The sequence below is a fragment of the Convolutriloba macropyga genome, unplaced genomic scaffold (assembly GCF_964194025.1).
Source record: "Convolutriloba macropyga unplaced genomic scaffold, txConMacr16.3 SCAFFOLD_528, whole genome shotgun sequence".
Taxonomy (NCBI): Eukaryota; Metazoa; Xenacoelomorpha; order Acoela; family Convolutidae; genus Convolutriloba; species Convolutriloba macropyga.
Window position 1 is genome coordinate 36,408 of NW_027452861.1, and position 26,762 is coordinate 63,169.

General features: G+C 38.6%; 1 protein-coding gene across 2 annotated transcripts in view; it reads right to left on the reverse strand.

Moving 5' to 3' along the window:
* Positions 1 to 25,848, reverse strand: part of LOC142357856 (multiple epidermal growth factor-like domains protein 8) — a 59,881-nt gene extending 34,033 nt beyond the window's left edge. For both annotated transcript variants that reach the window (XM_075409357.1, XM_075409356.1), the window contains exons 1-4: positions 25,366 to 25,848; positions 25,046 to 25,285; positions 19,258 to 19,690; positions 19,095 to 19,190 (exon numbers count right to left, since the gene is read on the reverse strand). In XM_075409357.1, the coding sequence (XP_075265472.1) occupies positions 19,095 to 19,190; positions 19,258 to 19,690; positions 25,046 to 25,285; positions 25,366 to 25,734 (1,138 nt within the window). In that variant the 5' untranslated portion in view covers positions 25,735 to 25,848. The remainder of the gene's footprint in view (positions 1 to 19,094; positions 19,191 to 19,257; positions 19,691 to 25,045; positions 25,286 to 25,365) is intronic.
* Between the last annotated feature and the right edge of the window lie 914 nt (positions 25,849 to 26,762).

A 26,762-nucleotide genomic window follows, 5' to 3' on the forward strand; every position in this document is an offset into this window, starting at 1 on the left:
TTTTTGTTGCTGTGAGAAAGTAAGTATTCTTTAGTGGTGGAGGTTGAGATCTGGCTATCTTGTACTGTTTTGTTTCCGTTCAACAGCTCGTTATAGGTTTGTAATGAAATAAGTAAAAACTTTTTTGCTTCTACTTTAGTTTGCTCGCTCATCTTTAAAATGATTTTGAACGGGCTCATAAATTATTTTAATTAGCTGCAATCCCTGATTGGTTGCGAGAAGTTTTTGTTTCTGACTGAACTTCACTTTCTTATTACAAACAAATGTTAAAATGTTTTTAAATTTTTTTTAATTTGCTCTCATTTAAAGTAGTTTGAGCTAATGAGACATTCCCATGAACAATGTTATAAATACAGTCCAGTAGAAACTTTATAAACTCATTATGAAGATGGAGAGTTGCGAAACGCTTCAATACAGGTTTGAAGCCCATAAGCAGTTTGAAAGTAGTCAGATGATGTGAATGATTCATCGAGTTGAATTTTATTATCTAAGGTTTGTGAACTGTAAAATATTGTAAAATTGTCTGTCAAGTTTAAACATAACCGTAGCTGCTCACAGCATCGAGGATCCAGGTCAATCAACAAATGTCCAAATGGTTCCTTGGTTGCAGTTTTATACGCTGACAATAAAAGATTACGGCTGCCCAATTGACGGCCAAGAACGTCAATTTGTATAATATCTCTGGGGTTTTTCAGCAAAAGCATATGCGTAACATTAAGATCGATTGTTTTTGAGTTTTTACTTTTTTGATACAAATTATGCTTCAATAAAATTGCGTGTCTGTTTTGATGGCGACCAGAAATAACTAGGTTTAAAAATTCTTCTTGTTCGCTGGCTTCATTGTACACATCGTCGAAAACCACTAGTTGACGATTTTTCTCATGAGTGGAGTTGATTTTGCTCCAATCAAGTCCATGAATGAAACTTATTTTTGTGTCAAGAATATTGGCAAGCTCTGTATAAACTTTTTGCCAATGCTGATATACATATGTCACTTTGTCAAAGCTGGGAGAAAATAAACGTTCTTGTTTGATGAGGATATCCGCAACCAGGCGTGTTTTTCCTGATCCACTGGGTCCGACGACCACCATCATCAAATGAGGTTCCGTTACAATAACTTTATTCATTTGGGTGTGGGAATAAAACGGCCAATACTAAATGCTAAAAGCGACCAAATTTCTGGTCTTTCGGTTGAGAACTTATTGATGAACAGAAGGCAAAGGCTCGTCGCAATCGCTCCGATCAAAAGAAAGATGTGAATACTGTAAAATACCAAAGATCTTTCAATGTTTCCACACAGTTTCCACGGTGGGCGCAACTCATTGTTATCATCAAAAATAATCTTACTGGCAAAATCCAACTGACAATCCGGTGAGTCGGCCATGACTATAGTGTACTCCTCGGCGGTGGCTCAGGTGTTGGCGTCTTATTCGATTGCTGTGATATAGGGACAAAGTATTCCAACAGTTTAGCTGCGTCAATTAGCAGTTCAATTTCATCTCGAGTAAGATCAATTTCGGTTTGAACGGGAACACATCTCTGACCCACCTTTTTCCAACACAGTTTCCGCAAAATAATTTCTTCATTCTGATTTTTGTTTAAAAATTGCAAAACTGCGAGCTTTGAAATATGCAGTGTAAAGTTATCTAAGTTATTGCTAGTCATCTAAAATGGCAAGGCATCAAAATAGGACCGAAAAACTAGTTTGAATATTATCCAAAAAAGAACACCGGTAACGTGCCCGCACAGAAAATGGCTAGGAATGTTTGAAACAATGTATACATAGCCGGGCCCTGTTGCGCATTGTTCTTTCATGAACCCAAAGGCATCATGAAATGCAGCATGCGTTCTCAAAATTTTCACATGCTTGAGATATTTATGAAGTCTGCTATCACCAGGTCCTGTCAATCCACCATGTGGGGCCAGTTTGTTGATGACCTGGAGATCAGAAATTGGTTCAATGAACACACAAACTGCCAAAAAGGTATTCTTTGTTGTTTCGTTCCTAGGAAAATGCTTGGAAACAATTTCAAAGTTGTTCAATACTTTATTAATATCAGGAATGTTTATCATTCAAATGCCCCAACCAACTGATTTACAGAGTGTATATAAAGAAAATGGTGTTTATAGTTGCAGTTTCTTTTATCAGTTTTTCTTTGTTTGTTTAGATGATTCATCGGAATTTTCCACCTCTTCTTTGCGCGCCTTGTTCTCCCAGTCCTCCTCTAAAGGAGCGTCCCAACATTCCCAGCAAGTACACTGCGCATTATTCATTCTACATTGAACTTCCAAGTAGACCAAGTGATCCGATCTGTAAATTGATCCCCAGCCAGTCGCCAAAATATCAATGTAGTCTTCTAAAGTGTTCTTGAACGGAGAATCGGTACTCTCAAGGCTTTCAATTTTCGTCAGAATTCTTCTCTGATAATCCGTCATGCCTGCTGGCTCTAATCACCGATTTGGGCAAGATCTGTCTCCATTGCGCTACATCTTTTGGGTGAAATGTCCCTTACGGTTTCAGCGTTTCTTGTGAATTGCTCGAAGATGTCTCCCCGTCTTGTAATGTCTGATATGTTGAGACGCAAGAATTGCTGATTGAACGTCTGAAACGCGCTTGATGGTGCAAAAATTCTTGCCTTGATCTCAAAGAGGATTTTGCTTTCATGGCGAATATAGGATCTGATAACCTTCTCCATATGTTTTGGATTATCGTTTGTATAGACCAGAATGTGTTGGTGCTCAAATGAGATGTCGTCGCACCATCTGAAATGCTGTTGAGTCTTTTCTGGCTCATGGTTAACAACAGCAAATTGCCATTCTGTGAACTGATCAATCCAGTGTGCAAGGCCTTTTGGCTGAACTTGGGTTGTCTGACTGGCCTCTCGTTGGTCGGTCTTGCGTCTCTTGCTGTTTGAATCGAATGGAAACTGAGAGGGAATGAGGACTTGAGCACTGTAGACTATGAATCGAAAATTATCTGAATTTTCTGGACAGCTATTCATGGTAACTGCTGAAATTGAATGATTGTAAGTTTTGTAGCTTAGTATTTATAGGGTGGCTTCTTTATTCGAACTCAGATAAATTCCAAAATTGTGACAGCATTGTTTGTTCAATCATAAAAAGTAATTTTGGTTACAAGAAGGCAACTTAGCCCAGTTGGTCATAATGACGTACCATCTGGGCCAAGTTGCCTTAGAATTTGCGGTATTTTGAATTGTTTTAAAGCTAATTTGATGTTGTGTAGCTAAATGCGTTTAAAATTTCTGAATTTGTGCATTAATCCAACAATCGCAAGTTGTTTTACCATGTATTAAACATAACAAAATCCAATAACCGTAAATAGTGATACAATGTTAGCAGTATTTGGGTTTTGTAGCTCAAGGCAGTAGGCAGCTTTCTAGGTGCTAGATAGAGTGATTTTGGCGTAGGTTCGAGACTGGGTTGGGAGGGATGTTATATCTGTGCGGTAGACCACCCCATTTTACACTACTCCTGTGAATTGTAAAAATACGGCCACTATAATACATGGCTCAAAAGATGAGGTCAGCTTTTGAAATGCTTTTAAGATCAATTGGTCATATGCAAAAAAACAATCGCGAAAGCAAATATCAGTTTTTAAAAAAGTCATTTTCTCACTCCACTTTAAGACTGGTGTAAAAAAAACTTTACGACACAAAACTATTTGCAGTTATGTTGTACTTAATATTTAGGCTATATGTCAAGTTTCTGTGGAGGGGGAATGTAAAGCCGACTGCATAGCCAATTGTTTTTAAGAATGTGGAGCTATTAGGAGCTAAATTTAGAGAAAATTTGGAGCTACGTAGAACTTAAATATAATCCGGGGAAAAAGCGGAGATGATAATAGACCAAATTAAGCACATAATCAAACATAAACCGACTACCATCAGATGAATTGCTCTCGAACGTTATACGGAGGCGTAGCTTGGAATTGTTTTGTGGGTGCGAAAAAAACTTTCCCGCTGGCGTTTGAATCTGGACCTACAGGGTGGTAGCCTGACCTCCTAACCACGCAACTACACGGACAGATACTTCGATTTCCATTCCCTCACAAAAGGTTTTACCACCAACGAACAAGATTCCGAAAAGAGCAACTTAGATCACTCAAAATGAAAAACTGAAGTGTGAAAACGTCACTCAAATAAAAGAATATTCCAGAACAAAAGAGCAAAAGAAATGGCTCAATCCGAAAAAAAAATGTCCTCTGTCTTTACCCAGTTGGTCAGTTTCTGAGGATGAAAAGTAAATTGGACGAGTCAGAAAAACATATCCGACGAACGTAGGGCGAATAGCCCTCAAAGGACCAGCGCGCGGTGGGCTTCGTCAGTAGCTAACCACGGTTTAGTGAGGCTAGCTTTAGCTTGATTCGACTCTGCAACTCTTAGTTTTCTAGCCTTGTAAATAAATTAAAAAACTGATATTTTGAAAAGTTGCAAAATATTGCAAAATCTTAAAAACTTCCAGATTTCGCAGTGAAAACGTTCAAATGGTAACTCTCTGCAGAGCGATTTTAATAGGAATTTCTTAATAATGTTTAGGTTTCGTGTGCAATTTTTATGTTTCCTTTTCAAATATTTTTAAGTTTTTAGGTTCGCAAGCGTCCGGTATTCTAAGATGTGAAAACTTCACAAGTTCTGAGGATGGCAAATAGCACTAAGTTTCACAAGAATCAATTGAAAAAGGAATGAATAATTTGTGTTATGCATTTCTTATTTATACTTTTTATTTACATTTATGTCCAATCAGAATTTAGTTCATTCTATTAATAGATAGTGAATATTTTATAAAATTTATTTGAGTCTGAGTCTATCTAGAAAAGCGGATATCTAGAAAAGCGTTTAGCATGGGTTGGAAAACCAATTAACATGTGAGTTTAATTTCTGGTTTTAAGTTGTGTCGAGTTTTCCTAGATCGAAAATATTCAGTTGTGTGGCTTTGTTATGTGCACTTTTGTGTGTCAGTTTTGCTTGTGAGAGGATTCCTCGGAATGATTCTGTGGCAATTTGTTGCCAGTACAATACAATTTTTGTCGTTGGAGGTAGAATTGTGAGCTTTGTCCCCTTTTGTCATTCTGTATGTGGCGAATGGGTGGAGGCATCTGGAGCCCCGGGGATTAGTTCTGCTATTATTCCCTGCGTAGCTGCATTGGAAATCTTTCTTAATGTGATAAGGAGGCTCAGAGAAATCCATCAGCATTAGTTGTAACGTCATTGAAGATTCGATTTAAGCAGAACTAATGCAAATTTCTTCGGGAAAAGTGGTTAGAGTAAATTGAAGTGGCTCCCAAATGTCTTTTTTGATTAGATTTTGTGGGATCAGGAGGAAATGGACTGACCGAAATTGGGAAATTTTAATGGGAACGTGATTGTGAATCAATGATTTCAATTTCAGTTGAATATTTAATACTTGGATTGACTGCCAGCGGTCACGGGTTTTTGGCACAAATTTGTTGGGGGAAGGGGGGGGGGTAGATTCTTTTAAATTGTGTTTGCTGGGTTTTGATTAGAAGTTGTTTTTTTTTGTTTTATTATATGCAGAATTAATATTCCAGGTAAATGTTATGGCTCGACAGTTAAATGGGTTAAAGGTGTCAAATATTCTATCGACGCAATCAGAAAGGTTCGTTTTCTTAAATTTTAAAGTTTTTGTTTTCATTTGAAACAATCTTTAATATGGCCTTGTTTAGGCGTACCCGGCAAAGAAGCGATCTCTTGGGGGAAATAAGTAAGTTTAAGGAGGAGTATCTAAAGAGGGGTAAGTTAAGAGAACTTGGGTGGAAGGAAGTTCCATGGATTGACGGTTCTGGGTTGAAGAGTTGGCATCAATTTAGGTAAAAACGGTTGGCCGAAGTTGCCGTTAGATATTCGAAATGAAGAAATAGTCGGGATCAAGGAGGATTTTTGTAAAGAAGTGGAACCACTTGCTGACTTAAATCAAGTTGAATGTTTTATTGATAATATGCCGGCTTATCATGATGAATCACGCATACATGCTAAGGTATCAGCTTATGAATGTTTGTATGGCTCAGTCGGCTGGAGATTTAAAATTGAAAGAATTCTAAATGGAGAAGTTCCCTCCGACCTAGATTGTAATGGGAGAGATGCAATGATACAGTTTGATCCCTGGTGTAAGAAAAAGGAAATTCTATAACTGTCGATTGTGGCGTTGTAATGATCAGCGGATGTAAAGATTGGGTTTTGTATTTCTATGAAGAACTCGTTAATAGGTTCAGCCACTCAAAGATTTGTTTTTTTCATCCAATTTTGTAATTGCAGCTACTGTTTTCTACATTCAAGTAATAAATAGTTAAATACTGCATTTCCCCAAATAATTCTGCTTTCTGAAATTAATTCCCTGTCTTGTGATATTTGCTTTAACTTTTTGTTCATTCGTGTATGTTTTTCATTTTTGGGGTCTGAATTGTGTTGCATTTCACACATTCGCTTCCCCGTGAGAGGTTAAAACTCCATTTGATTTCGTTTTAAGTTTTAAGTTACTTCTATTTAATTCCGTTATGTGGCAGGTGAGTTGATTTATCTTTTTTCTCGAGTTGTTTAGAAGTGATTCTTTGGTTGTTGTTTTGTTACTAGAGTTTGATGGTCCCTGATGTCCTCTTTTTGGATTTAAAAATCGAAGAAACTGATAGATCTCCTTTTGCTCGAATGTTAAGAATACTGTTGTTGCTTATTACTGTTTCGCGTGTTTTTCCGTTGGTTTTTACGTTAACGCTGGACTGCAATTATTTAGGCGCAAACTTCTTTAACTCTTGAGCTGATAACTAGGCCGCACTTTAGAGGTTGATGAGATTATCATTGTAATTTAAGAGTTTTCTTTTTTTGTTTTCTTTTGTTAAGTTTCCTGTTATTTTAGATTTTTTCCCAAGCTTTGAAATAGCATCTTTGAGGAAAAACTTAGGAAAAATTTTAAGCCGGGTTCCACGAGGAGACCGGGAAACCGTTATTCTTTTTTTTAGTCCGAATTTAGGTCTGAAAGTTTGAGGGTCGTAGCTCTTCTAGGTTTCGAGATATCGCACTTTAAAATTGAAAATTTGTTTTGACACTTTTTCAAAAATAGTCCTACCAAGGGAAAATTTCTGGACTTAGGCGTTTTTCTTCGAACTTTTTGATGCGAAAAACTTTCGTTTTTATATAAAAAATTTAATTCCTTTTCAAACAGTTCCGGTGTTCATGGTTCTGAGTGGGTACGCCCCGAAATGGGTTGGTAGTTTTGGTTGAGCTTGTTCTGGTATATGAGTGTAAATTGGTTGGGAAGTGACTGGTGGATGTCTGTTAATATGTTCAATCGTTAGTGTGGGCTCTTCCGATCTTTTCAGTCGTTTGATCTAGTCCCTCAAAAAGGTGTACGGTGTATGTGCTCGTGTGCTATCGTTGTCCTGCTGGGTGTCAAATTCGATTTTAATTTCCAAAGGCAGAACAAGTGAACATTTGTAGTGGATCTTCAAGATGTTCCTGTAGATATTCATAGTCGTTGATTGCAACTACTTGCACTGGCTTCGTTTTGATCTTTCTCCCTTCATGTGTTATTCGGAAAGGAAACCTGCGGTGTAGTTTTGCCCATTTATGTAATAAATGTGAGTATGTGAGATGCAGAAAAACACTTAGCAGGAATGAAAGGAATCCAAACAATAGTGACATCTGCCATGGAATACATTCCTTCAGTCTGTTTTCAAGCTTGGGCTTCAGTGCTTGTATTTTCTCCAGAATTTTTTTGGCAATCTTTTCAATCGTTTGTGCTTGTTCTTCTTGAATCAACTTGGAATTGTGGCTGTATCTGATGTAGAACTTGAATTTGTGCTTCTGATCTAGATGAGAAACTTCGCAATTCTTCAAGTGGTGGTAGGAGGTTAAAGATTGTGCTTATTGGGTCAGGTAATTGGAAGTCAAGTCGTATTGCCGGTACCGAAGCACAAGCAGTAAGATCTGATCGTAAGTGAATGCTTGATCCACGTAATTGCTTTCCACAACCTAATGTGATGATGAAAACTCTGCATCCAGGATGCTCAATCCTTGCTAAGGGATTGGTGCCATTCCCTGCGCTCTCGATGAGTGTGTAGTCGTCGCTTGCCGACGTAATTAACCAACCACCGAAGCCGAGATTGCGAGCCTTTTCAGTCAATTGTAATTCGATAACATCCAATTGACAGCGTTGCAATGCAAGTAGCTCGTCGTCGCGGTATAAAAGTGTAGCCATGGAGGACCGATGAGTCTGCTCTGTAGGTATGGCTTTTGTGCATATTGCATATTTTTGGGACCCAATACAATTTTCGAGCTCTTTGTCATCGATAAACGCGAGCTCTTCTCCGTCGTCCGAGACGGCCATGTATTTGGCTTCTTGACGCCAAACTAATGCTTTTCCTGTATCTCCGTCTGGCATGGGGATGGGAAAGGCATGTACCACATTCATAACTGTGCTCTTTGATGCCATCGGTATGGCCAGTGTCAGGATCAAACCTGATTCAATTGCCTCAACTTGTGTGACCAATTTTGTCTCATTGTACGAGAGAATGTCTTGAATTGGTACGGCAAGTGACAATCGGTCCTGTAGCCCATTTTGTTGTAAGTGTACCATTGTAAGAATTTCATGGAGCTGCTGACGAGGTACCAGCGACATAGGTAACAACTGGTTCATGAGTGGTGTTAGTGAATTCATAACATTAATTCTAAAGGCGCACAGAGCTGCTCTGTAGTTTTTAATATTCGCCAGAATTGTCTGGAAGATATTGCTCAAGACAAGACTATGTTGGTTAATTTGCTCTCGAACGAAAGATACTGTACAAAGTTTCTCATATGGTGTACATTTTGGCGGAGCGCGGTAAACTGGCTCTCGGCTAGCTACCAGTTTCTGTTCTGTGTTTTAATGATTTCATCCTTCGCCTCTTTTATGGCTTTAAGTTCTACAGAGACAAAGAATTTTTCGTTTTGTTTAGTGGTGATTTGCTCGACATGTTCTGTGAGGTATTGCAGATTAGCCAAAGCTTGTCTAATGTTTTCTTGGTTTCGTTTTATTCTATTGTCGCATCCACCAAAGACTGATTTGATGAAGCAGAATAATTTGTCTCCAGCGCCAACGCCTATTCCCAACACTGCAGCGGCTGCTGCAGCAGCGTCGGCAGCTCTCAGTTTTCGAGAAAAGGTTGTATCGGTCCCAGCATGTGAGCGAAGAAGTTGTGACATTTCTATTTTAAACGATTCGATATCGTTTTGTGCAAGTTCGTTTTCCATAATAGCTTGTTTTGCAATCCATTGTACGCCGGATGTTGATTCAGTCATGTTAGTATAATTGAGTGGTCAACCATAAATCTTTGAAGTCCACATACTTGCCAGTTCTCGAGTGAGATTTGTGAGTTTCGACTCTACTACTGTTTTATTGTAGACTGGGTAAGGGACTAGGATTTCTGTCTTTATAAATTTTTCTGTTAAGAGAATTTTCTGATGTAAGTTAAAAAGTACACCATCTTTAGTTGCCACTGCCCGCTGGTTACTTGAGGTGGTTTGAATATTTGTCAGTAAGTGAAGTATGAAGCAGGCTATGGCTTGTTCCGGAAGGTAATTGAACATGGTTAATGAAGAGTTGTTTTTTTTCGAGATGAGAATGCTGCTGATTTCGAAGTGAGGATAGTTGGAGAATGATTTTGCTAGTTATTTTTGTGGAATATATAGTGAATGCAAACGATTGTCATTGGGCGAAATAGTAGCCAATAAGAAAAGGAGCAGTAAAGTAATGACGTCATAGTAAAGACTCGACTGTGGTCGTTGCGTAGTCCAGACTTTAATGAAGATTGCCGTCAATTTCCTGCCTGAGGAGAGTTAGTGGAATGACCCGCCTTCTGTTTGGTAAAATTAGACCTAGGTCTTACTTCTCTGGGAGGTACCCGATGCCTTAATGGCGATGAGTGCCTAGGACCTTGGAAAATAAGGTCTGTGTTAGTTTCTGTTGTTTCAAATACTGGATCGTCGTACGATACTCCTTCGTTATATTCTTGGCTGTTGGTTACTGCTGATTCATTTGTTTGATCTCGTAGAGAAGCTTTCTCAGGCAAGTTGTTTCCATTTTCAGTTTCTGATGTTTGTTCAGTTGCATCATTGTTTTGGGGCATCAAAGTGTTGGTTACCGCAGAATTGAAGGTATCATTGATGTTTCCCGAAGCTATTGAGAAATAAAACTCAAGCTAGGACTCGGGGTCACTGGTGCTAGTTTCTATATCGCTATTTTCCGCATCACTGAAAGCAATAGAGAGGTCCGGGTCAGGGTAATGACTGAGTGGAAAGTAAGTGATTACTTTCACGTGCGGATCTTCTTCGGAGACTTGTAAGCTGTTATATACTGAGTGCTCTCTTGCCAATGCAAGGTGGTGGCCTCGTCTCAGGTTGTAGGGCCTTTGTGAGCCAGATCCGGCATCTGTTTGAATGATTTACAGTTTGCAGAAAACACTTAGTCTCCCACATAAATTGTTTCTGGTGATTCTCTTGCTTCAGATGGGACTGAGCCATCCAAAAAGAATATATTTTTATCGTATACAGGTTCCTGTTGTATTTGTTGGTGGTTTGTTGGCGGTTCTTGTGCTGAGAAACTAGCTGTTTGTACATTTTGATTGAAACTGATTGATCTGGTATCTGGGACTGTTCTGGGTAGAGTCATTGCTTCTTGGTTGATGTGGTTCTCGATCTGGTTATCAAAAAACTGAGGTTCTCGTTCCACTTCTGGGATTGTGGGATCGGCCTCAAAATTTCGAGGGTCGATTGATTCTAAGTCTTTGATTTCATAATGTGGTTTTATTGGTCGCAATCGCATTCTGTGTACACATTGTGTATAGTTTGTGTTAACTTTCCGCACAATATAATTGGCATTTGTGAGTCTCTTTTCCACTCGGTACATAGGAATCCATCAGCTCTGTTGTTTCTTCATAGTTGCGATTTGTGTTGTACATTTTGGGTCCAAATGAGGCAATAAGTTTGTTCTTTCAGAGGAGATGCGTTGGATTTCCTGTCGTAATATTTCTTGTATTTGAGGTATGAATGGATAAGGTTTTCATTCACGGAACCGAATAGCTCAGTTGTTTTACCCTGGATTTCCTTTATGCATTCCGCTTTTGGCTTATGTTGCCACAGTCGTGTGTTTTGAAAGCGTAGGTCGAGTGGGTTGACTGGTGTGCGTCCGTGAAATACGTCTGATGGCGTACACCTTAGTGCTGGAGCATAGGTAGTGTTGTGTATAAATACTGCGATATCAACATATCTATGCCAGTCTTAAGATGTTTGGTTTTCATTGATTCGCAAAATTTAATTGTGGGGCGTGATTTCTTTCGAGTAATCCAATTGTTTGTGCGTGTTTCAGTTTGAGTTCAAGAATTGTAGCGAGTTCGCTCATTAAATGTGACGTAAAAGCGGTCCCGAGATCGCCGATTATCTGTGATGGAATGTAGGAAAGTTACATGAAGATAGAAATAAGCGCTCGGGCTACAATGTCTGCGTCACCTTCCATCAGAGGTATTGCGAATAGGTATTTCGAGAAGACATCTATCCCGGATAAAATGAAGCTGTACGGTGAAGGGTGCATTTTTCCGACAAGGTCGATGAAGAGTACATCGGCTGGAAAATTTTGTAAGGAAGACATTGGTTGTAGAGGTGGTCTCAGAGCTGCTGTGGTACTAGGTTTTGTTTGAAAAAAGGTCACTCAATTTTTGATGTAGTCAGTGTTTCCGTGAAATTGGGGAAGTAAAACCATTTTCGAAATTCGGCTATGGTCCGCTCCAGACACTGTTGTGAATGCGGAAAAGTACTTCATTTCGCAATTGAATGGGAACAGAGTATTGTTTGATAAAGCTGTTTCCTGTATGATTGTAGAACTTTCTGTGTAGCACTCAGTCAAACATAGCGAGTCTTGGGTATTGTTTCAGGTACTTTTTCAACTCTGTTGAGAGATATTGGTCGATTGTTGGTGGACCTCTTTCGAACCGAATGATAACTCTTTTGATGTCTGGGTCTTTGTTGTTCGGCTCTTATATTCAATGGCGAGTAACCGGTTTTATCAAAGTCGACCATTGAATTGTGATCGTGTATTGCCTGGAGTTGCGCCGGTTTTATTTGTTGAGTATGAACCTCCTCAATGATTTCTGTTTGATCTGCTTCGTTGACGGTCTGAAAAATGCAATGTTTCCTAGTGTTTTCCTTGGATTTTTCGTGCAGGAGTGTATTAATTGAGTTGTCCGGGACTTCGGCGGCAGTGTCAATTTGGAATTCACTGATTGGTTAACTTCGAGTTTATGCGAAGTGTGAGTTTTTCCTTCGGGTTTATGTGTATCCTTGATAGGTAATCTGCCGCGAAGTTGACTTTTCTAGAGATATGTCCTAGTATTATGTCAAAACTCAGTTTGTGATCTAATGCATTCCACAGCGTTGGTGGAATGATCTTTGTTTGAAAGGATCTGTTGACAGCTCTGTTGTCTGTTAGGACTGGTACTAGTTTCTCGAATCCCCAAAGGATGTTTGCAAACATATCAAGGGCAACATGAACGGCAAGAAATTCTTTCGCGTAAAGTGACAACTTGAGTTGATTCGGTTCGAAAATACGTGAACTGAAACTTACAGGTACAAAATTTTGTGTTCAGACGTTCCGTTTGCCGTTTGGGTGTAATCCTCGGTCATTAATACAAATCCGGCAGCATAGAATGATGCATCGGCCATAATGACATTGTCTATTGGTCATCGGCAGCCTCAGTGATATTTCGCAGGCTGATTGTAGGTCTTGTGTCAGTTTCCTTCAAATTGTTGTGCTCCTCGTTTATTTCAAAGTCTGTTTTTATCTTAAGTAATCTATTAAAAGGAAGCAGCTTTTCTCCGCGCTCTGGTATGAAGGCTTCGTCAAAATTGAAGAAACCGATCATTCTCTTTGTTTGCTTAACACTTTTCGGCATCTTGAATGTTCTGAGAAACGTCGCAATTTTCGGTTTGATGGGGGTCAAACCCTCTGAGGTTATCTTGTTCCACAAGAACTGAATTTCCTGCAAACCGAAGGCGCATTTATCTGTAGCTAGCTTCATTCCTGATTCTCTGATGCACGTAAAGACTGCTTATAGTTTTTCCAGCATATCTGGGAGATCATGAGCACCTATTCCAATATCGTCTACGTATTGCAAACATTTGTCAGCTGTAATTACGTGGTCAAGATTCTGTCGCATGAAAGAGCTGAATGCGCTGACACTTCTGCTCAGTCCGTGTGCTAATGTTTTAAATGCGTATGTTCGCGATGCAAAATTGAAGGCGAGCAGTTGAATAGATTGCTCGTTGGCCATTGGCACGGAGTAGTATCCGTGGCTTCCGTCCATTTTGCAAAAAAGCTTTTTGCCTGCAGGATGGCTTCCTGCGTCAGCCAGTTTTGCTACTAGGAAATTGTTGTTGTTATAGTCATTTCGAATCAGGTGGTTGATTTTACGCAGATCTAATAATATTCGAAGTTTTCCATTCGGTTTTCTTTTTGCGAAGTTGATGATGAATATCTTCTGAATGGCAACGTTTTAATCACGCCGTAGTATTGTAATAAGGGGAGTTCTACTAAGAGATCGTTTTTGAAGTGGATGGAAACGCTTTGATTTTTTGAATATACTACGGTTTTTTAAGTATATTTTTGGAATTGGATATGGTCTATCAGTATTAGGCGTGAGTTTTACTGAGAATTTAGAGGTGCAGCCAATGTCAAGGCGACGTCTTGTAAATATATCGTTGAATTCCAATAGGATATTCTCTGTCTTCTTTTCGTTGTCTGTTAGGACACTTCCGTGCCAATTAAAGGATTCCAAGAATGTTTTTCGGTCCTTTACATTATCCAGTGGTCGAATGGACTCTCTCTCTCTCTTCTTGAAGCGAATGAGTTCTTCGTAAATTCGTTTTTCTAGTTCTGTGAGTTTGGATGGATCTTCAGTTGTCTCTGGGGTTGCAAACCAATATTTTGCGTTGTGATTAATTGTGATGTGATTTAGCTGGCCCTTTGCTACTTTCTCAAAATATTTCGATATGGTTTTTGTTGTCTTTGAGAAATTATCTATTTCCAGCAACTTGCGCTCTAATGGGATAAGATAACGAGCTTGTTCGGGTGTGATAATCGAGAAAGTTGAAGGTAATGTGTTTTTGATTGTGATAGGTACTTCCGTTGTTGATAGCCATTAGTTGAATTGGTTTGTCCTTTAGCATTTTGTCTATTGTACTCGTAAGGCAGACTGATATGTTTTCAAATTTTGTTGTGGGCTCTACTATTCCAATTTGGTGATCTGCTTCTAATGGTTGACAAGGCATGAGTTCGTTAGTTTGTGTTCACCGAGGTTAATTATAACTCGAGTGGTAGTTTTTAGATAAATTTGACGCTTGTTATTGAATCGTTTTGATGTTTTTGAGCCTGCCGTCTGCATCAAATTCAGCTGAAGTGTAAAATCAGGGAAATGTAGATAGCAGTTGTGCGCGTCCACTCTTATTTCATTTTTGTCGAAAAAAGGTAATCCAAGTATTATGCCGGAGAGATTCTCAAAAACCATTAAGTCCTCTGTGAGCTCTAAATGGCCAATTTTGAATAATAAATTTTTCGTGAATAAGATTTGAGACTGATGCATAAACGCTGTTGAGACGGTTATTTCCTGTGATGCCTTTTTTATGGGTTTTTGCGTTAGATCATTGTAGATTTTATCAAAATGTTTTTGTGACATAGCGCTACTAAATGCTCCAGTGTAAGCTATGGCTTTCATTGTAATTGAGCCTAATATAATGGGAATCAGGACAAAGTTTTCGTTATAACTAGTTGTACACAAAAAAATATTCTGTAGAAAAGCATGCAGACTGTTCAGTTTTTTTGCTGTTGGTTGAATGGCATTGTGGTGTCGCGATAAGGTGGTTGCCTCTGAGTGCAATCACGTGCGGTATGCTTGCGCATATCCTGCAAGAAGTCCGCAGTGGTGTGGGAGACCGTTGTCGCTGGTTGTATTGTTGACTTCGGTTGTTGTATCTGCTTATTGCGTTTTTACCTCTTTCTCTACCTCGATAGAAGGGGCGGTTTTGATAACCGAAGAAGCTTCTATTTGGGTTTGGCGATCTGTATGAGGTGTTATTTCTGTTGTAATTTGTGAAAGGCTTGTTAATGTGTTTTGGGTGGTGTTAGGCCATCTTGGTGGCGTTGTTTGTGAGGCTGATGCCTGAATTGAAGCGTTCCTGCTGCCATTATAATTTCGACCGCTTGGTTAAAAGCAGATTTTTGGGAGCTTGTTAGTGAGTTGAAGGCTGTGCTGTGTGCTGGCTCTGGGTTTAATTCGTCTATTCGAAATCGTCTTTTGACTATGGAGCATAAGTCGTTTACTCCCACAATGTCCAATTCTCTGCGAAGAAATTTTTTGTATTTGAAGGGCGTCGCCTGTATAAAATGTTTTCGGACTCTTCTTGTCCGCTCGCCATTGCCGTCAATTCCGGCACCAGCGTCATCGACGATTGCTTAGTTGGCAAGCCGCTGAAAGTCAGAAAATCGTCTGGTTGTTCTTTCACGGGATCAAATTTTCTGCACTGTGAGTCTAACTCAAAATTACGCCTTTGGTCTGGACCTGAGTAGCGGTTGCGTAACTGTTCTAATGCGTCACCAAGGGCGTTTCGTTGTTTTCTGGTAAGCGTAGATAATAGTTTAAAGCGTTTCCGCCGAGGTGTAAATTTAGGTATCGGGCTTGTTGGTTATGATCCGCCGGAATTCCGGCAACTGCTATGCTTGCTCTCAAAAGACCTTCAAATTGGTCCCAGTTTTCGTTGGGTAGCCCGGCAAAACGTTTGAGCGATACTTGTGGTGGGTGCGGCCATATCTGTTGTTGTATTTTATGAGTGAAAAGAACAATTCTCCTGTTGATCTTGTCCGTTTGCTTTCAATCGACAAAGTTGGCAGGTCGGGATTATTGGTTTCTTTGAGGTGATTAAGCTGATTTTTCCAGCATTAGCTTCTATGAGTTCGTGTATATCACTCTCTGGGAGTTTAAGTTTTGTTGAGTTTGATTTATTTTTAATGATGAAAATTCCGTGCCTCTTGGAGATCGGTGGAACAATTTTGACATTGGGGAGTTGTTACACGGCATCCAGAACGTGCTTGTTTCTGAGTGATAAATTTCCCAAAAAAAATAAACATTAGTTTGAGATAAACATAAATTTTGAGACAATTGATTTTTTTTGTGAAGCTTCAGCTGTGATAATTTTTCTCTGATTCCGTGTCTTTATTGTTCCAGAATGACGCTAATGATCTCTGTCGCCATATGGTAACTCTCTGCAGAGCGATTCTAATAGGAATTTCCTTCTAATGTTTAGGTTCCGTTTGCAGTTTTTATGTTTCCTTTTCAAATATTTTTAAGTGTTTAGGTTCGCAAGCGTCCGGTATTCTGCTAAGATGTGAAAACTTCACAAGTTCTGAGGATGGCAAATAGCACTAAGTTTCACAAGAATCAATTGAATAATGAATGCATAATTTGTGTTATGCATTTCTTATTTATACTTTTTATTTACATTTATGTCCAATCAGAATTTAGTTCAATCTATTAATAGATAGTGAATATTTTGTAAGTTTTATTTGAGACTGAGTCTTCATGCTCGATAGTTCATAACTCTTTTCTTGTCAAGCAACCATTCTTCAAGACTTGAAAAGCTTCGTTGGCCAGTAATGATCGTTAAACTGAGAAAAGGGCAAAAATATTCAAACATTTTGAAAACAACCGCAAATTTAAACAGTCTTGCTAAAATTCAAGATATTAAAATCTTCAAAACCATTTCAATGTCTTAAGAGACTATCCAGTATCCCTATTTCAGGCTTTAAATAGTTTCACTGGCTCAAAAAGGTCCATAAACTTGGAACCTGATAACTTTCAAAAGTTGAAAAAAAAAACTAAATTTTATTAAAAATGCTAAAGCTGGAGTCCTTAAAATATTGATAATCATTTCATTATTTCTAGCAACTATGCAGCAGTTTATTATCAAACCTTGGAGGAGTTCCCTAAGACCCTGGTAACAGAAAATCGATAAAAATTTAAAGATTCAAAAAGCTTGCAAAAAATGCATATATATTTTTTTAAAAATTGCGGATATTAAAATCTAGAAAAACATTCCATTACATCCGGAAGCTATGCAGTACCCTTAAGCAGTAACCTAGAGGAGCAGTAATCAAACCCTAGAGGAGGTTATGTGACTCTTGAGGCTGGAGAAGTCTAAAATGAAAAATTTTAAAAGACTTGAAAAAAATGCAAATTGCATAAAAAACTGCTAAAATTTGTGATAAAGGTTGAAAACTACTCCATGGCGAAAAAACTATTTCCAGTAACTTTTTATCAAACTCTAATGAAGATTTTTCTGTTAGGCTGAAAAACCTGATTAATAACAATAAATGATAAAAAAAATTGCAAGTTTTTTTTTAAAAAATGCTAAATTCGTGGAGTTGAAATTTTGAAAAACATTCCATTACATTTAGAAATTATACAGAAACCTATTGTCAAACCCTAGAGGAGGTTCCTCGGCTCTTGAGGCTGGAGAAACACAAAAACCGACAAAAACTTATTATCAAACCCTTTAGAACGTTTTCTGGCCCCTACGTCTGGAAAGACGTGATTAATGCAAAAACATAGCCGGCAGATTGCCGGAATAACTGCGAAAGAATAAACCTGCGTGCCATATAATAGAGATAGAAACAGATACAGATCTAAATAGAAAAAAATCGACGCCGCTCAAAAAACTAAGTAAAAAACATTCAGCGATAAATTAATAAAGCTTGTTAAAATTCATTCCGCAGAAGCCTCTTATTAGGGACCTTTACTGCACAAATGAGTTTCTTTGACCTTAAACAAATTCAAACTAAACTTAAGTTTTAAAGTGCAAAAGTCATTTTATTGAGTGAGGTAAGTCACGTATGATCAAAATCTAATCACGCAAATAACCTAAAAACTTTTGCTAGAGCGAGTAAGAAATGACGTCACACGCGCAAATGCCGTTAGTGAGAGGAAGAAGTCATTCAGAAAATTTGACTTTTTCAGCTTTGCTGTGTGAACAAATGTAAAACGAAAAAAGAGCGTCAGACGACGAAACAAAAAAACCAAGAGCACCGCAATATAGCTTCGCTCAGCTTACAGCTTCTCAGCTATAATAAATGTCAAAAAATTGAAAAAATATGTACATTTTGTCGAAAAAATTCGTTATTTTGCACAAAAAATTCGTTATTTTAAAATGTTGAAACCATTCCAGTACCCCTGGAAACTATGCAGTAGCCTTTTATAAAACCCTAGAGGAGGTTCCTTGACACCTAGAGCTGAAAGAACTCAAAAATGACAAACATTTTTAAAAATCTTGAAAAAAACTGTGAAAATTAAAATAAAATTGCGAGTTTGTAGCGATCCATTATTCGTCAGTAGCCACGGAGGGGGGCTGTGGTTGCACCGGGTGGCTGATGGGGAGGGAGGGGGTGGTCAACAGTGGGGGTGTCTTCAACCTCTAAGAACCACCCTTCACACCATAAGTATAAGTCTCCGAAATAGTTTGAGCAGAAACAGAACTGAAAGGCTCTAAGAGCACTTAATGCCCGCTTGGCGCTACCTGTTTATCCCGTTTTTGAGGACGAAAAGTCAAAAGCGTCAGACGAAAAATCGGTCAAGCGAAAAATCGCATAAAAAAGACTGACAGGACTAATATAATTGCTACAAAATTCGTTTGAGAGCAATTTAAAAATCAACTTTGTTTGAGAGCAAACAATCAATAGACTTACATCAAAAACTATAGGTGAATTCCCATAAACTTATAGAACTCTACTGAATGCTCTTTTTATGTAATTGCAGATGCTATTTCTCCTTCTCTTGGAAGCTTTGCAACTCGACTAAAAACTCTTCATACCGCGAAATTAAGGATACTGAGCACCACAGATGCGATGGTCAAAGATTAATCTGCCGGTACTACTACCATGTTTAAATTTCCAGCTGGCTGCCTAAGGCTAACAACAGTAATTTGTTACAATTATTGTTACAATTATTGCCAATCGATCGGTGTTCGAAATATTTTCCTGTATTTACTCACCTCCAACTATATAGATGTGACATCTTCCAACCAAATTAGCAGTGTGCCAAGCAACATCTGGACCTTTCTGAGGCAGAACTCGCCAAATTCGGTCGCCTAAAAACAGTACTAGGCTCATGATTAATACACACAAGATATAATAGTTTGGCGGTGGTAAACTTGCCTGTATTGAAATAGTAAATTTCTCTAGAATGATTGTTGGGAAATTCGCCGCTCCGACCACCGATCATAACTAGCTCGTAATTTCCATTCACAGTGACTGCAGTTAAAGTATGGCCCATCAGAGGCGGAGGGTTTAACCCGTTGTGAGTTGCTACATTCACAGGTCGCCATTGATTCTGTTCAAAATCGTAAAATAAAAATTCGCTCAAAATAGAACTCAGGTTGAAACCTCCATAGATGTATATGGCATTATCGTCTGAATCGCTATTTGAATTTACGTATACGGCAGCTGATGACATCCTCCCTGCAAACTCCCAGGGTTTATGCGAGTGCAGTCGGTACCAGATATCTTCTCCTCCTTCTTCCAGATTCAAAGAGCAAGTCTCTCCAATATTTTTTCCTCTGCAACTGCACCATTGTCGGCTTATATCGGTCTAAAACCACCACTAATTAATTGCAAAACAGCAGTCGTAATCGTTACCAAACTAACAATTTTATTGTGTGCCCAGATACCAAACTCAAACATAACCGACTAACGTCGGAAGAATTGCTCTCGAACTAGTGCGAGCTCTAGCCTATTGCAGCCTGCTTCAGTCAGGGGGACAAAATTGCCAAGGGAGCTCAAATGACATCATTAGAGGTTATTATATACCATTATAACCACTAAATTAAAAGTGAAAAAAAGACACCAATTTTGGCCAACATTTCATTTGACTTTTAGCGGAGAACTCCCGCCACTCGATTTCAGCTGCTTAAAATTGCGAATGAAAGAAATTTAGATCACGCAAAACGAAAAAAGTTAAAGGGTGCGAAAGTCACTCGAGAAGTCAAATCGCTCAAACAAAAATTGTGCAAAAAAAAACAGACCAACACGTTCATAATAATTGCTTCCAACTTCGTTCGAGAGCAATTAAACATAAACGCCAGATTGCCAAAATAACTGCGAAAAAGACTTATGTGCCGTACAGTATAGATAACATGTATTGTTGGAATTAGATAAGGGGTGAAGTTTAAGCGTATAAACTTTTTAATAAAAACTTGGTTGATTTGGTTAAGTATCGAAATCTTGAACATGTCAACTTTGACCTTTTGTGGAGTGATATCAGGTTGCACTGATTAAATTGGCTTTTTCTAGGGTTTGAAATCTCAAACTCTTCTTCCGGGAAAACTCAATAGGGGATGAACTCTGTGTAACTCAGTGACGACTCAATATTTTGTTAAGATTCTGATTTTTAAGTTGATTGAAAATTCAAAATTCAAAACAACTTTTAATCAGTTTTAAGAGCCTACAATAAATTTAGCCAGCAGGAAGCCTTACCTTTTACTAATATATTTTGACGTCCTAAAGTGCCCACCAAAGAAACAAAAGCAATAAACCAATTGTATTTTTCATTCTTGTGTAGTAGTTATTCTACATCCGATGTTTTTCAACTGCGGTAACTAAATTCTGTTTTTCAAGAGCTTTAGAGAAAAGATTTAGAATCAAGATCTTTACAAAAAAACCATTCCTATATAATTAGAAAGGCAAATTTGATTCATTCTGTACCCATGAAAATGAGTTTCTCGCCCTCTGAATCTTCTTTGAAAAAAATGAGATTTTGAAATCCATTTGTGTTGTGCTTAGCTTCATGGTTTGATAAAAAACTCTTAGTTAATCCCAAGTTTTCATTCCATTTCACCAATTTGGATAGGTAGCCAAACGATTATACAACTACTTTTGATGGCTCATTGATTAGTACCGGGCGTTTCAACTCGGCTTTGCCGTCTATCTCAACTATGCCCGGTACACTAATCAAACATAGCCGGCAAATTGCCAGAAAACAGCCGCCGCTAACGCACATCTGGATTGAAACAGAAAACATAGCCGGCAGATTGCCGGAAAATAGCCGCGATAGACGCTTGCGGCCTCCCATGAATTGAAACAACTAAAGAAATAAGATAGACAGATCGACCACAAGTCCTTTAATACACCACTAGACTTTTTGGGTTAGATTAGGACTGTCAATTTTATGACATATACGGTCTATAAGGAAACAGCCCTAAAAAGAGCTTTCAAAATTGATAATCGAAATAAAAAACTCGAGACAAACTCTAGAATTAGGGCATATAAGTTTGGCACTACTTAGATGCACACTATTGATCTATATTTAAGGTTCCATAAGTGCGTTCAGAAGTCATCTCTTTAGTGAGATAAGTCACGGAATTGACCTAAAAGCAGAAGTGACGTCACGCACAAAAATTTTAACTGCAAAGCAGTAGAAGTCTGAAATCATTGAAAAAGTCAATTCCAAGAAGTCAGGTAGTAAGAATCATCGATGGAAACGACAGATTAAAAAAAAACCACGATGTCCCCAATAACAGCCACTATCGCTTCGCGGCTATTAAAAACGTAAAACTTTTCCTCAGTCTTAAAATAAAGGTTCTAATTTGGTGTGCAGATTCAATTAGATTCTAATACTGTACTTGATTCAGCTTCTAAACTGAAAGCTAGTAAGCTTAATAAAAAATGTCAGCGATCAATCGACCTTATTAACTTTGACAACCTGATGCGCAAAGACTTAATGACCGGGCTTTATCGGGTTATCCCGTTTCTTTTGATTTTGCTCTTTTGGCTTTGACCGCAATCACTACATATCATTGCGTGAAAAAAAAATAAAATCCATTCAGTTGAAACAGTGAGTGAGGTAAGTCAGAAGTCAAGCGTGAAAATCGTGACTTATGTAAAACGAAAAACGTGATCAGAAGGAAAAAACGAATTAAAAAACACAGCTAGAAGACTTCCGGAAACGACTCGGAGCAGAAAATTGACTACTATAACTAACACAATGAACCTACAAATTGCTTATTCTGATAAATTTGTAACGGTAACAGGCAAAATAACAATGGAAAAGAAAAAACTTGCTTACGAATTGCGGTTCAAAAACAACTACTGGCAAAAACCTCTCGACGCATTTATTTTTTATTCATTAAACAACTACCAATTGACTGAAAAAGCGACAAAATAGTTCATATCGAGAAAACCGAGAAAAAGAAATGCACAACAAGCTACAAAAAGGAAATCTGTTCAACAAAACATTTGTACAAACTTATCCACAAAACGCTATTTCCTACAAATTATTTGGCAAATACATTTTTATTAATCCTTCTGTACAGGCACTAAACCACCTAACACCTGACAAAACCCTATTAAACGACAAAAAATACAACGAACAAAAAAAACCCGAACAGTTATGAAACTTGCTTTATTTATTTCAGTGAAAAGTGACCTTTACGGCTGCTTTTAGGAGCAGACACTATCAAATAACTCCAAGCTAAAGATAGAACAAGAAACAGTATAGCGGTAAGTTTAAAAGGACAAAATAGGCCACTATAGAGAACAAGAAATACTGTATCGCTATACTGAACAAAAAACAGTATAGCGATAAGTTTAAAAGGACAAAATAGGCCAAAAATTACTGAATTAACTTTAAAAAACATAAACCGACAAATGTCGGAAGAATTGCTATTGAACGACAGGCGAGGCAAATTAATTCACGGTCTTAAGTATAGATCAATTTTTCTTTATGGGTGCAAAAAACATCGACCCCACAGGGATTCGAACCACTGACCTCCCGATCCATGGCCACCCTCACTACCCACTGCGCTACGATTCACTTAATTTTCCGATGAAGCGACCGATTTCATATTTGCAACAAGCTTTACTTCGGAGCACTAGAGATAACTCAAAAATGATGAACGAAAGCGTGAAAAAGTCACTTGAGAAGGCAAAGAATGTTCTAGAAGAAAAGCACAAAATTGTCAAGCAAAAAATTTGCATAAAAAAGACACACATGTTTACAATAATCGTATTTATCAAACGCGTGAGCTCTAAAATGGGACCAAAATTTTTGCATGTTTAAGGGGCCTCTCGAAGCGCATGTTTAAGAGCCGCATTGAGCAGCATGGTTAGGCGAACATGTCGAGAGAGGCCAATGACATAACGTGTTTTTCTGCAAATTTTTAGCTTTACAGATTCTGCCCTATTCTAGAACACTCTTAGCTTTCAACAAAGTTTTTCATTCTTTATTTTTTGATTTTTGTGTGATCTCAAATGCTCTCAATCTGAACCATGTTTTTTGATACGATAAAAGCGATTGTGAGAAACGGTGGTATTTAGTCGTTATAGCACAATTGGTAAGAAGGACTGCTATCTTGAGGGTCGCGGGTTCAAACCCGTGTCGGGTACCCTCCCTTTCGTGGATATGAAAGTTTCTAACCAATCCCATGCCGCCTGTTTTTCGAGAGCACTTCTCGCGACGCTGAGTTAATTTATGTTCGTGTGTGTGGGGGATGAAAATGCTAATCGTATTTACAAAACGCGTGAGCTCTAAAACGTGACAAAATTTTTGCATGTTTAAGGGGCCTCTCGAAGCGCATGTTTATTGAGCAGCATGGTTAAGCGAACATTTCGCGAGAGGTCAGTGACCTAAAAGGCTCAAAATAGATAGGTGAGAACCGAACTTTGGAGAAAAGACTGTTAGTCAGGTGCAGTTACCACTATGCTTAGAGGGCTGAAAAGTATGCTCGCCCAGAGGGAGGATTTACTGCCCTGGGTTCTACGTGTTTTTTAAATGCTTCCGAACAAAGTTTCAAGTTCCTTTTGTAAACGTGTGTTTTTTGCAAATTTTTACCATTACAGATTTTGCCCGATTCTAGAATACTCTTAGCTTTCAACTAAGTTTTTCATACTTTTGTTTCATCTCAAATGCTCTCAACCTACAACATGTTCATTAATACGATAAAAGCGATTGTGAGAAACGCCGATATGAAGTTGTTATAGCATATTGTTAAGATGGAGGACTGCTATCCCGAGGGTCGAGGGTTCGAACCCGTGTCGGGTACCCTCCCTTTAAACATGAAAAATTCTAATCAACCCCATGACGCCTGTTTTTCGAGAGCACTTCGCGCGACGCTGAGTTGTTTTATGTTCTCGTATGTGTTTGGGGGATGAAAAAGCGAATCGTATTTATCAAACGCGTCAGCTCTAAAACGGGACAACATTTTTGCGTGTTTAAGGGGCCTCTCGAAGCGCATGTTTAATAAGCAGCATGGTTAAGCGAACATTTCGCGAGAGGTCAATGACGTAAAAGGCTCAAAGTAGATCGGTGAGAACCGAACATTGGAGAAAAGACTGTTAGTCAGGTGCATTTACCACTAGGCTTAGAGGGCTGAAAAGTATGCTCGCCCAGAGGGAGGATTTACTGCCCTGGGTTCTACGTGTTTTTTAAATGCTTCCGAACAAAGTTTCAAGTTCCTTATGTAAACGTGTGTTTTTTGCAAATTTTTACTATTACAGATTTTGCCCGATTCTAGAATACTCTTAGCTTTCAACTAAGTTTTTCATACTTTTGTTTCATCTCAAATGCTCTCAACCTACAACATGTTTATTGATACGATAAAAGCGATTGTGAGAAACGCCGATATGAAGTTGTTATAGCATGTTGTTAAGATGGAGGACTGCTATCCCGAGGGTCGAGGGTTCGAACCCGTGTCGGGTACCCTCCCTTTAAACATGAAAAATTCTAATCAACCCCATGACGCCTGTTTTTCGAGAGCACTTCGCGCGACGCTGAGTTGTTTTATGTTCTCGTATGTGTTTGGGGGATGAAAATGCTAATCGTATTTATCAAACGCGTGAGCTCTAGAATGGGACAACATTTTTGGATGGTTAAAATGCAATTGCTACAAACTTCTCTTGAGAGCAATTAAAAATCACTTACTAAAAGCGAACCAGCTAGAGAAGTACTTACTTTGACGACAGTGCATTCTCCTTGACTCTTGTGTTGCCAACATTTTTCAGCACACTGCCGAAAACTACAGTCGCTTCCCACATACTTAGGATACCTCTGACACTCGCAGTAGTAGTTACCCGCACCATCTTGTAAACATTTTCCGTGTCCAGAACAGCTGTTGGGGCACTTTGACACTTTATATGTGGCTTTAAAACCTTTCAAGAAGAAATTCGTGTCGGAAAACATGTGAATGTGGAGCTGAAACAAACAAAATGCTAATACAACATGTCGTCCAAACTCGAAGCAGATGTATATATTACTTTTTAAAAAGAGATTACCTTTCCACTTGATGAGGTCATTGTTACATTGTCACGAAGGCCACTTAAAGCACCGATCAAACGTGAGTTTCCAGTGTCTTCTATTTCCTGTACGAAAACATAATCGAAACTGCACTCTGTCGCTAGTTGAGTGAAAGTGATTGACACTGAAGCCCCTTTTAGGGAACTTTCGTTCCTCTCTATTAGCCATTCACAGTGCACAGAGTTTATTGCTTCATCTCCGTCAGTTATATTTCCACTTTCACCATCATTGGACAAAATAATTCTCCTCGGTTCCTTTCCTCGACAACTTTCTCCGTTGATTAGATCAGGTAACAGATTTGTTATACAGAAAAGGAGAGTGGTTAGTAGTATAGGAGGGCCTTTCATTTCGGAAGGGAAAGAGGATGGATACAAATTTCAATGCTATTTACATACTAAATTATCTGGAACAGAAAAGTTTTGAAAACTCGGGATCTTTCAAGTTTGTGCATCCCCAGTTACAGAGAACTTGTCATTACTTTTTAAACCAATATGTTGTTGTTGTTGTGACTTTTCGGCATCAAGCCGACGGGATTGCTCCCATAGAAGTTTTGGTCTTGATTCCACTATTTTCTGCAATCGGAGCAATCACAGAAAATGGTCCATGTACACACTACTCTTTCGTTGAAGTTCAACATCAGACGATCCCACATGAATGACAGAATACGTCTTTTGAGTCCCAAAGGCTGGGAAAAGTCTATCTCTTCAGGCAGATTGTTGGCAACTTTGGCAGTTCGAAAGTAAAAGTTCTCTCTGAATTTCTCGGTTCTCAGTTTTGGAATTTTGAGTAATCTGCTTTTAACTCTACCATATTGAAGTTCATAGGTTTCTATCAATGGAAGTGCGTTTTCTTTATCATGGTACAGTTTAGACAATAGAAGTAAATCATTGAGTTGCAAAAACAGAGGAAGCGGAAGTAATCTTAGGGATACCATGTTTTCAAAGTACGACATATTCCTATAGCCCGTTATCCACTTCAACGCACGTTTTTGAAAGCATTCCATTAGTCTCATACTTCCACGCGATGGGTGCCAAGTTCTTGAAGCAAAAGTATCAAGGGTAGAATTAGGGATTTGTAAGCACAAATTTTCACTCTCGTTTCCATATTCTTCGATAAATTTCCATTCAGAAAACCAAAAGTTCGATTAGCTTTCGCAAGCCTAGACTCGAGGTGCTCTGCCGCTTTAAGGGTACCTGTAAGCTGCACTCCTAAGTCAGTCACCTTTGTGGATTCCTCTAATGTAGTGTTGTTCATCGTAACGCTGAGGGACTGTCGCTTAAATGCTATATAACAACATTTTTCAGCAGCAAGTGCCCTTCTGTTCCTGGATACCCAAAGTGAGATTTTGTCAACTTCCTTTTTTCTTTTTGAATTT